The sequence below is a fragment of the Toxotes jaculatrix genome, chromosome 9, assembly GCF_017976425.1.
Source record: "Toxotes jaculatrix isolate fToxJac2 chromosome 9, fToxJac2.pri, whole genome shotgun sequence".
Classification (NCBI taxonomy): domain Eukaryota; kingdom Metazoa; phylum Chordata; class Actinopteri; family Toxotidae; genus Toxotes; species Toxotes jaculatrix.
This window is the reverse complement of record NC_054402.1, coordinates 10,384,877-10,396,671: the sequence shown is the minus strand read 5'-3', so window position 1 is coordinate 10,396,671 and position 11,795 is coordinate 10,384,877. Positions and strand designations below refer to the sequence as shown.

At 40.6% G+C, this 11,795-nt stretch overlaps 3 protein-coding genes across 5 annotated transcripts in view; 2 read left to right on the top strand and 1 right to left on the bottom strand.

The window, feature by feature from the left end:
• Positions 1-37: 37 nt before the first annotated feature.
• On the bottom strand, positions 38-2,496 carry dnajc30b (DnaJ (Hsp40) homolog, subfamily C, member 30b). The gene is made up of 2 exons (XM_041045556.1): positions 1,240-2,496; positions 38-295 (listed from the first exon to the last, which is right to left on the bottom strand). Exon 1 carries the CDS (start codon positions 2,477-2,479, stop codon positions 1,301-1,303), a length of 1,179 nt encoding a protein of 392 aa, XP_040901490.1. The 5' UTR covers positions 2,480-2,496; the 3' UTR covers positions 38-295; positions 1,240-1,300.
• A 1,052-nt stretch (positions 2,497-3,548) lies between these two features.
• Positions 3,549-8,595, top strand: bud23 (BUD23 rRNA methyltransferase and ribosome maturation factor). The gene is made up of 12 exons (XM_041045753.1): positions 3,549-3,712; positions 3,900-3,937; positions 4,454-4,549; positions 4,945-5,027; positions 5,559-5,655; positions 5,778-5,874; positions 5,966-6,016; positions 6,106-6,191; positions 6,443-6,488; positions 6,586-6,647; positions 7,257-7,346; positions 7,546-8,595. Exons 1-12 carry the CDS (start codon positions 3,665-3,667, stop codon positions 7,598-7,600), a joined length of 849 nt encoding a protein of 282 aa, XP_040901687.1. The 5' UTR covers positions 3,549-3,664; the 3' UTR covers positions 7,601-8,595.
• Positions 8,596-8,636: 41 nt separating this feature from the next.
• The window catches only part of stx1a (syntaxin 1A (brain)), a 50,319-nt gene continuing 47,160 nt past the window's right edge, over positions 8,637-11,795 (top strand). For all 3 annotated transcript variants that reach the window (XR_005894561.1, XM_041045751.1, XM_041045752.1), the window contains exon 1: positions 8,637-9,010. Coding sequence is in view for 2 of the 3 variants with exons in the window: in XM_041045751.1 (XP_040901685.1) it covers positions 8,981-9,010 (30 nt within the window). In the remaining variant the exon portion in view is untranslated. The remainder of the gene's footprint in view (positions 9,011-11,795) is intronic.

Below are 11,795 nucleotides of genomic sequence, written 5' to 3'. Positions count from 1 at the left end.
AAGAAAAATAAATCAGTTTTATTATATTTGATCAAATACAGTTTCCCTTACACAAAAGAAACATTTTTAAAAAATTTAATAACATTTCGAACATGACGTGGCATCCTGTATGTACATTACATACATGTATACACACTTAATCAATGCGTGTACATTTACCAACAGCAAATTATGTTTTACTTCTATACTTCAGAGTAATTCTCTATATTACAGAAACAGTTTATAGAGAAGTATGGAGGAATTGTGCGTTGTTCAGCATTTAAAGTTGAAAAATTGTTCCATCCTTGTGCAGAATCTGGGTGGACAGAAAAAAAAAATCAATTTAAGCTGCAGAAAACAGTTTTTGTCCTGCAGAGGTTGCCACCTCTGGGCAAGTAAGTATTTACCAGTTTTATAATAATCAAAAAAGCCAAGAAATGTGAAATATGATTTATCACCCATTCACTGGGTGCTCTTGAGATTCCTGAAAGAGCTACTTGCTCAAATCACTGTAGGAATAAACAGTTCCACACGTTGCTGTGTCGATTTCCAGTGTCTTCTTTAAGTCACTGTTCTTTTTATCCATCACTCCTTTCATGGTAAGAGTATATGTGAGTAAAGCTTGTTTATGTTTTATTTAGATTATATGCTATGTAAGTGACTGGGAACAAAATCTACAGTCTTTATCCTGCATAAAAATATATTCCAGAGTTTATCTGACAGTGATATGTGCTGAACAGATCAAGTGGAATAACTTCTAAAGATACAGTATTTGTTGTACTTGTTGTTTCCACATTGAGCTGGAGTGGAGATATAGCAACAAAAAGAGTGAGCTGTGTATAAAAAAAAAAGGATGCATCTTTGGAAGATATCCACTTGATTAGTCTAACACAGACTGCTGAAGACTCATATTAGCTGCAAATAAACATACACACATTTTAGCACAGATGGGATTTTGAAAGCCCATTAGAAGAGGATCTCTTAGTGACCAGTGTGAACAGGAGGAATGATAACAGTATGCAAAACCTGCTTCAGTGTTCTCATGAGTTTTGTTTCAGGACAGACTTGAAAAATTGTGAGCCTGTCCTTTAACACAATCATTATGTGTGGATATATTTTATGAATGAAAAGCCAAACTGCTGCTTCAGAAAGCCAACCTACTCCTGCAAAACACTAAAAAAAAACAATCCTCTTTAACTGCCAGAAACTGTGCAACACATGCAAAACAGTCTGAGGTAGCAACCCCACCCTCTCCATTACCTCCCCCCTGAGAGTCGTAACATGTAACCCCATAGGGACACGTCCGGTAGCTGCTTCTATTTCAGGGTTTGCTGACATTCATAAATATCAGCCCCGCCACGGCCAGCAGCATCATCACAGTCATCTCCAGCCCTTTCCCGTGCCTCCACCTGTTCATACTCTGCCTCTGCTTCTCCTGTATTTGCTCCTTCCTGGCTTTCATTTCCCTCTCTCTCTGCAGCTGCTCCCCGTAGTGAGCCTGATAAAAGGCATCAAAATCAAACATGGGCTTCCCGCCAGCTTGGGAGAACCGTCTGGCTCTCTGTTGATGCTGCCGCTGCTGCTGTGGGGAGCCTGTGGATCTGCCCGCCGCCTGTTTGGAGGACGGTCTCCCTGCGCTTTGCACGTCGGACTGGTTCAGGATGCCCCGATCGTACTTCCTCCTCAGGTTGATGTTGCCCAGCACAGTATAAGCCTCGCTGATCTCAGAGAAGCGCTGGGTGGCCTCTTTGTTCCCTGGATTCTTGTCAGGGTGGTAAATAAAAGACTGCTTGTAGTAGGCCGTCTTGATCTGGGACTGTGTGGCACCGGGGGACACTTTGAGGATGTCGTAATAGGCCGTCCTGCTTCTGTACAGCAGAGGAGCATCTTTTGAAGTCCTGTCACTCCTCCAGCTGTAGTTCCTAGTTGCCGTAGATGCATCAGGGTGTAGTTTCAGACGTCTCAGTCTCTCTGGTCTCTCTGGTCCCTGCTCAGCCAGAACAAAGATGACAGTGCAGAGAGCTCTAAGCTGTTGAGCGGACCCGAAGGTGTCAGGGTGGATGGAAACGGCTGCTCTGGTCCAGGATGTCATCCTGCAAGGCAGCAGCTTCTCCTTGAGGAGTGGCTGTAGTCTTGCAGAGAGGTACAGGGCTGTTCTCTGAGCTTGCACGCTCTCTCTTGTTTGAATAAACCCGGGAAAACGGGACGAGTCCAGCTCCAAAGATGTGGCACAAAGCAAACTCCCATTTTCATGTTGACGTTTACTTTTTCTGACTCTGGAAAGTTTCTCTGATTTGCGTTGTGTTGCTCTTTTTCCTGACCCTCGCTGAACCTCACCTTGATCCCGGGCTGATTCCTCTCTAACCCGGCTGTCAATGAAGGTGCAGGTCACCAGAAGAGATCCGGGACTTTCTCCGGTGCACACCGGTCGACTCTGGCTGCTCCGGAGACCGGACAGTCGGTAAACTCCGCTTCCCAGCCTCTGACCGACCTCTGCCATTTTACCGAGAAGAGGACCGGTGACAAGACCGGAAAACAGATGCATCATCCGGCAGCGTCACACAACGAGCAACCAGTAAGAGTCGATGTTTACAGGAAGTACTTACAGTCGACCAATGATTGTGCGGGACAAAGGTATCGTTTTGAATATTGGATAACAAATAAAACAAGATTATTTACAGTTATTTACTTAAGGATATTTTGTTTCTTAATGTGTATGACCTTTGAATATTTAAATTTTTACTATTTATATATATTATATATTACTCTTTAAACGATGAATTCCGTGTCTGCTTGTTGTTGCCATGTCACCCATGTTATGTAACATTGCTCTAAATTAAGCTCTTAAATAAAAATGACAAATGCGTTTTGAAAATATAAAAAGAAGTGAATGTTTAGCTACGCTGGAAAATGAATCAACGACAAACAAACAAAGTGTCACTTTTTTCAAGTATTTATTTACTTTAAAGTGGTTTAACATACAGTTTTAAAGAATTAGGTTATTTTACATTGTACAATAACGGCCATGAAACTCGAGGACATTTTATTCATTCATTCATTTAGGATGTAAGCCAAACCTTCTGGGAAAGATTATATAGATGGAAATTGGAATTGGAAATTTAAGCAGAAATGCAGACATCTAAAGGTTACTCCAAAAAATGCGGCAAGACTATATAAGAGATATCTCAGATCCTCTTTAAAACATATAACATATTTTACTTACGTAACTTTGTATCAATTTTTACCCTTTTAACTTTTATTATAATTTTATTTTATCAAGCACCTCTGGAATTGGTCTTATCCTTTTATTGTGATAGCGACTCATTAATGTTGTTGCCCCGTTTGAAGCACTTTGTAACTCGAGCTTTGCAAAGTGCTGTATAAATTATTATTAATAATACCCACTTGGTGTGGGTAAAATGCAGAGAGTAATTTCCCCAGGAGGGATCAATAAAGTGATTAAAATTTAAAAAAATCATTAGTAGTGGCAGTATGTAGTTTAATAGATGCACAGTAGGGGGCGATATAATCGTGTTTCCGACGTTGGATGCTTTTATTAAGCTCGACGAAGGAGAAGCTTCACGTGTGGGCTCTATGCAGCTGCCACAACATTTAGCTGGTTTATAACCCGATATTACAAATTAATTATCCATCTTCATATATCGACACAGGCACAGGAAAGACCATGGCATCCAGCTGTCGACGGCCTGAACACACAGCTCCTCCAGATGTGGTGAGTCGCTCGGTTTATTGTGTTTTCGTAAATGCTAGGCTAACGCTTTGCTTCAGCTGGAGTATTTTTGGATGTTAAACGACCTTTAACTATGGTTTAAACAGCGAGTTTAATGTTTGTCTCAAGTTAGCAGCAGTGTTACTGAGCGGTGTGCTGGAGTTTTAACTGTGTGCTCTCACATCTGCAGTTCTACAATGAAGAGGAGGCAAAGAAATACTCTCAGAAGTGAGTCTGGATCTTAAAATGTTCTGTTATGTTTGTGTGTGTGTGTCAGTGGTTGAGGTGTAACTCAGATCACAGTTTAAAAATAGTATGTTACAGAAGTAAAAAGATTCGTTATGCAGAATGAGCTATTTCAGAATAATGTATATTATATTATAGGATTGTATACTTTTAAATAAAGATAGTGGAGTAAAAGTACATTATTTGCCTCTGAGTGGCAGTGGAGTAGAAGCACTTACAAGTGCAAGATCATTTGGCAACTATTGTGGGGACTATTTTGTCTCCTCGAGAGGGAAATTGTGTATAATTGACTTTGGATGGTTTGGATTTACTCTTTAGATTAAAAAAAAAAACGTATTTTGTACTGGATTCCTTGCTTGATTCTGCTGACTTGCTGTAGAGCGATAGTTGAAGAGAAATGACTAAATCCAACATCAAATCTGCAGTTTGCCATGTATAAAGGTTTAATTTCTTCATGTGAGAATGTGTCAAGTAAAACGTTTGTGCTTTGCTTCACAGCTCTCGAATGATTGAGATCCAGACCCAGATGTCAGAGAGAGCTGTGGAGCTTTTGAACCTGCCAGAGGGACAGCCATGCTTCCTGCTGGATGTGGGGTGAGTGACGCTGACTGTGTTTCACTGGTGGGAAGTTCTGGATAACACATACCCTGTCGTTCTCTTTCTACTTTAATTAACTGTTTCAAAAAGAACCTCTCCTAATACAGTGGTTTTCCACGTACCAGAACGATAGCAACATGACAGAAACTTGGAGTTTGAGGTCGTCTGATGTAAGGTCACAATAATAGGGCAGTGGTGGTTTTCCTGTTGGCTGATGACTGTTTGAAGTGATGATGGTAAACACCTGGTATTTGAGAATCGTTTCATCAGAATGTCACCAGTGAGACCCTTTTTTTTTTACGTTTTAAGTTTTAACACATCACCTCATAAGATCCAGAATAACACAGTGATGTGAAGGACTGAAGTGATTGTCTGTCCTCTCTGTCTTTCAGGTGTGGCTCTGGTCTCAGTGGAGACTACCTGTCAGAGGAGGGACACTACTGGGTGGGAGTCGACATCAGCACCGCAATGCTGGGTTAGTTTGACACTGTTACATCTAAACAAAGAAAACAGAGCTGGGTGATATATCAATATATTATCGATATTATAATAAATATAATCTGAGATTTTGGTGATTGAGTTTAAATGGTCTTTAAAGTTAGCTCAAAAATTATATTACATAACTCTAATATGGTTAGACTAAGAAAAACTGAACAAGTAGTATCTCCACCTGCTCTGTTGTCATATTGATATCATTAATGATGATTTCTCAAAAACCTTCATGTCAACACGGTGGAAACATCAATGGGATGACTGATGTTAAAGACACTAAGGTATTAAAAGTTTGACATTTAAATTGGGTGAATACAAAGAGTAAAACTTGTTTAAATTTGATTTGATTAAAGCAGAGCTTTCTATCTTATCTCTCTAAAGTGTTGTTGCACACAATAACAAAACAGTTGCTCATTTATTTTTTAAGAGTTTGTTCAATTGTGCAATTATAAATTTAGCTTAAAAGGAAAAATTGTTGAAACACTGATTAAATGTAAACGTCCTCCTGTGACAGATGTTGCACTGGACAGAGAAGTAGAAGGAGACCTTTTACTGGGGGACATGGGCCAGGGGATGCCTTTCCGACCCGGGACCTTTGACGGTTGCATCAGGTGAAAAACAAAGATTATGTTTAAAAAAAAAAACCAAACAAACAGAGAAACAAGGATTTTTCCTGAATTAATTTGGAATCATTTCTGAGTCAGTTTTTCATTTATGCTGTGCTTCCTGTCAGTATTTCTGCCCTGCAGTGGCTGTGTAATGCCGACAAGAGGACACACAGTCCTCCAAAGAGACTCTATACGTTCTTTAGTAGTCTCTACTCTTCTCTGGTAAGCTTTTAACTCTCCTGTTGAGTTCTTTGTCAAAAATTTAAACAGATATTTTACAGTTTACTTACTTTCCTTGCTCTTTGTCTTTCAGTCAAGAGGCTCACGTGCAGTTTTCCAGCTTTATCCAGAGAACTCAGAGCAGGTGAAAAAAAAACCCACTGTGGATGTAAAAGCTAAAGTTTTCTCCAGATTCCTGTACTTACCTCCAGTCTCCTTTTTCCCTGTCTAAAGCTTGAGCTGATCACGACGCAGGCCATGAGGGCAGGTTTCAGTGGAGGCATGGTGGTGGATTACCCCAACAGCAGCAAGGCTAAAAAGTCAGTAACCTGTCAGAAGCAGGGCTTTTATTTTGACATGTTGAGCTGCAGCCATCTGCAATTGATTCCTTCTTAATAGCCTGTGAAATTAGTACCAGTGTACTCGCAACACAACATTAATTAGAACAGGGAAAACATCTCATATTGACTCAACCGTCACATTAGCCTTGTGATGAATTACTACACATTAAAATGGTCTGCCTGTTTTACCCCTTCTCTCTCTCTCACACACACATTGTGTTTATTTCCAGGTTCTTCTTGTGTCTTTTTGCTGGAGTAGTAGGAGTCCTTCCCAAAGTAAGAAACAAAGAAGTTAGCATTTTCGAATATTGTGCATTGTTTGATTTGTTTTACCTACACTATGATAACTCTGCTCTCTTCCTGTTCACGTCAGGGATTAGGATCAGAGACTTCAGACAAAGCTGTTTCAAACCAGGTCCAGTATTCAGGACAAAGGTAAAGAGCGTCACACAGTAGGCAGACACTGGCTGTGTTTCCATGGAGGAAATACCCTGGTTACTCTAAGTAATCAGATTATTGTGATAGTTCATTAAACTGCTCACAAGTCTGAAATTAAATATTTTTGTTACTTATTTGTATCTGCTGACTGACTCATTTTTGACTGCTGAAATGAAAATAATCACAAAAATAATATGATTTCTGTCATTGTGTAACATTGCCACACTGCTGTATTAGCAGCAATCATTGCTGAATAACTGAATTATGTGAATAATGTTACTTATAAACAGTTGTATTAATGTTTATATTTGCTCCTTTCCTCTTCTCTGATTTCAGGATTTGCTTGGTTGTTATGCTTTCATTATAGCAACCATTTAAAAACATTACTTGTCATTAGGAGAGTAATCAGGTCTTGGCGTTGATAAGTTCAGGTCCAGTCATACCTGTCTTAATGAAGCCAAAAGACCGAGAGAAATCTAAAAAAGGGTTGTTGTCCTGTCTGACTTAAAACCACCGTCAGGCAGGTTTTCCTCCCTTTCACATAGTGACCGTCAAGTCTTTCCTCATGGTTACACAAAGAGACTGAAACACTTTGTCTTTGTGAAGATGCCGGTTCAAAAACATGAAGGGCAAGTCGGCGAAGAAGGGACGAGACTGGATATTGGAGAAGAAGGAGAGGAGGAGAAGACAGGGACGGTATGTACACAGCTGTGTTTTTAAACTCTTACAGGACAAATAAATGGATTTATTTAGTATCTTGAGCTGAAATACTCATTTTCTAAATAATTCAGTATGCCTAGGTTTAGCTTTAACTGAATCACCTCTGGTATGTTGTGTTTTGTAATGCTCGCCAATGCCTACTCTCTCTCTTTGCCATGTGTTTGTTGGCCTGCAGGGAGGTTCGAGCTGACACAAAATACACTGGACGTCAGAGAAGACCTCATTTCTAGCTGTGACTCATGCAGCTGTTCCTTCTTTAGCCTCTTGTCTGTGCCACAACCCCCCTCCCCTCGCACACAGCCACCTCTGGAGCTCCAGAGTGTTTGGACTCGGTTAATTTCTCAACTCTTTAATTCAAGTGGATAACAGAGAGCGAAATGTAAGAGTGAAATGCTACTACAGCCAATCAGTTTTATATTTGGTTAAGTGTTTGGGAAATTGTTTCTCACACATGGTGGTAAGACTGCGCTCTCCACGTTCACGCACAACAATTTTTGTAAATTGTGAAATATCATCCTCCATTTCTGATCAGCTGTTTATTGTTTTATCTGCAATATTTTCTCAATTAAAACTACAATAATATAGGCTTTTTTATGAATTTGCTGATTTTTTTTTTTTTTTTTTAGACCAAAATGTAGAAGAAATTGAACAACTTGTATGCAAACTTCACTGTCTCACAGTCTTAAGTTACAAAAACTGCTCTGTAGAGGGGGGTTTGTAACATGAAATACTGTAATTGTGTATGATGTCCCAGAACAAACTGGCCGTTCATTAAATTAATGAAGATTACAAAAAGCGGAGCAGCAATATGTAGATTTTTCAGCGTAATTGATTATTGGTGTAAGTGCCTATATTACTGTACAATTTTTTGTGTGACTGATGGTTTATATAGCCCTCACACATTACCACCTTTAACATAATGAGGACATGTGGGCTGTTAATAAGGTCAAACTACAGGAACCTAAATCTATTCTTATATGTAGAGCTGTAAATGTAAGAAAAATGTCAAAGGCACACTTGTGTATTTGCAATTTTAAGTCTAAAATCCTGTTTTTTGCAGAAGATTTTCAGAATAATTTGTGTTTCTTGCTTCTGCACCTCACGTTTCCGACAGAGGTCGCTGTGCGCTTTGGCACAATACGAACCAGTTGGGCGTTATCTGAGAACCTGCTCAATCAATAACCAAATCCAGCACAATTTCAGCCTCAGCCTGCCTGTCTGGGCTGCTCACTTCTCATCTAGCCTTTACTGTGTTACACTGAGGTTAACGGAATTAAAAGAAACTTGTAAAAAAAATCATAATAAAGGATTAAAAACTTACGTTAGAAAAAGGTCAATTAGTGCGGAAGTTGCGGGTGTGTAATGGGTTAACGGCGGAAGGCCTCGCCTCACCTTTCGTGCGCGTCACCCGGCTCTGTAAAGTGGTCCCACCACCCAAACCAAAGGGGGGGAAAAATCACCGCCTCTCGCAGCCGCCAGACGCGCCTCCTCGCATCGGTCGGTCTCGCATCATCCTGTCGGTCTCCGCCCCGCCGCTCCATCACCACACACATCCAGAAGACAACGGGAACTGGAGGAATAACAGTGATTTACCGGCGAAATAGGGAACCATGAAGGACCGCATGCAAGAACTTAGACATGTAAGTTGCTGTTTGATTCTTTTGAATAGTCAGTGTCCACCTGTGCTGAGAATCGATGCTTTCTGAATTCGCTCTTAGATGTTATTAAAGCGCATTCAGTAAGCACGGATCCACAGAGCTGTGTGCGCTGATTGAGCAACAGTTGTGACTCTCGGGGGTCTGATGGAGGCGGAAATTTTGTGTTTTAATACTGGCGACAGGCGCATTTTGCTCCCTGGATTTGCTGTGTGTGTAGAGCGGGATAAAAACCCAGCGGAGATCAGTGATTTCAGATGTTTAATCAAAGTAAAAGTCATTTTCTGCTCAGTCTCCCGACGAATAACCAGACCGATCAGATCCTGCTTATATTCCTGGGGCAATTAATAGGTTATTGAAGGATGTCTGTGGGACCCAAGACGGAGTTATAGGACTTTGTTCTTGATGGTATTTAATCTAATTGTGTTGGGGCATTCAGTTAGTTAGCACTGTTAAATTACAGTATTTTCTGTAATCTGTCAGAATTTATCCGGACAAAGTTAGATAGGAAATTGTGTAGCCTTGGTGGAAATATGTCATCGGTGAATGAATTGGGGCGTGTATATGTGTGTGTGGTTTGATCGATCTGGCCTGAACTCCGGGTGTGTGATTGGAGTGGGAAATTGGTCCCAGCTCGCCCATTTCATCTGTTAAATGTCCGCTCTCTGCGCATCACATGCGGTCTTATAAAACAAAACAAAAAAAACCCCTTTAACCACCCACACCGAGCACAATGCTTTGTCCATTTCTAAAAGCCGTGTTTCAGTTTTTAATGTATTTTTAATTAATTTCATTTCATTTTAAATTAATCAGAAATTAATCATAAAAATGAAGACTTCAGATCTTTGGATTTTACCTTTTTTTTTTTTAACTAGTTATAATTGTTGTGGTTGAGTTTGACTGATTGGGTTTTTGGCTTGACACAGGAGGAGGAGTAATTGAGTATTATCCTCCATAGGAATGCTGATTTTGAGCTTAATATAGGCTCTTGTATATGTGCATGTGTGTATGTGTGCCTGTGTGTGGTGGTGGTGGTGGTAAAGTGGCCATGGTCTGATCCGGGTAATTGGCAGTTAAGCTGAGGACAGAGAGGGGAAACAATTTACGGCTCCTCAGTTTTCAGTGAAGATCCAGCTATGAATTGGCCTCCAGGGAAACAACCCAGCCCTGCCAATTGTGTGTGTGTGTGTGTGTGTGTGTACATGTGTGTATGTGTTCAGGAGAGGCGTGTCTCCAGCCTGCCATGCTGCCTCCTCACAGTGCTGCAAGGATGCAGTTGTCAAGAGAGACAGAGAAATAGCCTAAATCTTCCTCACCAGCTTCAGCGAGAAACCTCAGCCAACATTCAGCCCAACCATTTGGGGTTGAACAGAAATTACATGTCAGCTGCTGATTCTATTTTCTTTTATTATTTTTGATCATATCTTTCATGTTTGAGAAATGGCAGCTGGAGCGGCTCCAGCCAGACCAATTTCAGGCAATCTGGACCAAATAAAATTGAAGTAAATTGCAAGTCACAGATGATTATTTCCCATCAGCACTAGATATTTATTGTTTTCCATTTGCAGCCTCAAGTTAATGCAGCTTCTTGAATCTCATGGACATGTGTCACTGGGTCTGTACAGCGCTCAGTGTAGGATGAATGTGCAGTTGTATTACAGCTCTGAACGAGTTTGCAATGGACTAGGGCTGCAAAGACTATTACAAACAGTCACTGTCACTGATTAAGGTGTTATTATTGATTTGGTTTTATCACACAACACCTGAAGAACCTGCAGCTATCATGGCAACACATACCACACCTTACTTTGCTCATTGCTTTGGCCGTTGATCGATCAGCTTCAAACAGATCATTTTAAAAAGTCCATATACATGACTGATAGTTCTCTACTAGTCTGAGACATCATCTTGAACCCTACATTTGATTGCACAACCCCAGTCTGGCTGCCTCCACATACCCTTGCTGTTCTGGAAATATTGTCATTATTTTTAAAACCGGGTTTTGAATAAATTTGTGGCAAGAAACTGTGCAGTTGCAGAGTTGGTGCTTCATTTTCTGTCTTCGTTGTATAGTTTTAGTTGTTTTGAATGAGATTTGAGCCTCTCAAAGAGTTGTCTCCTTGCTGTGGTGGGGATTTAGTGCCTTATGTTGCCAAGGAAACAGCTCCTGGTAGGATCTCCCAAGGCAAAGTGGTCCCTTGTGAGGGGCCAAACTAAAAGCAGTTCAAAGACCTTTTTTCCGCATTCATGTGGCCCAGCCAGTCTCAGGAATACCTGGGAATGTGTTGGGATCCCTCAGGAGTAGCTGAAGGGTTGTGGCTGGGGGAGAAGGATGACAGAGCTATGTTCCTTATCATGCAGCACAGAAGTGGTTAGAAATGGATGGATTGATGGACTTTGGAGAGCTGAATCATGTTACAGCTAAACAACCAAATGTCCACTGTCTATTGTATCTATTTGACACATTCAAAGTAGAAAAACAATCCAATCCAGAAAAACAATAAGGCCCATATATCTCCCAGCTCATTGTTGATGTTCACAGTTGGGTTGCAAGTCATTAACATTAAGCTGGAGAAAAAAGGGGGATTCCAATGGCGGCTATAATAAAATCAGAGAGTTCACCTATTAAATTGACTTTACAGCTCTCGATAGGCTGCATCCAGACAGCTGTCTACAGCACAGAATTATAACAGGTGGATAATGTGGTTTGGGCTTTTCACATTAATTGTATGTGAAGGCAAGACAAGTCAAAGTTTACACGAACATTCTT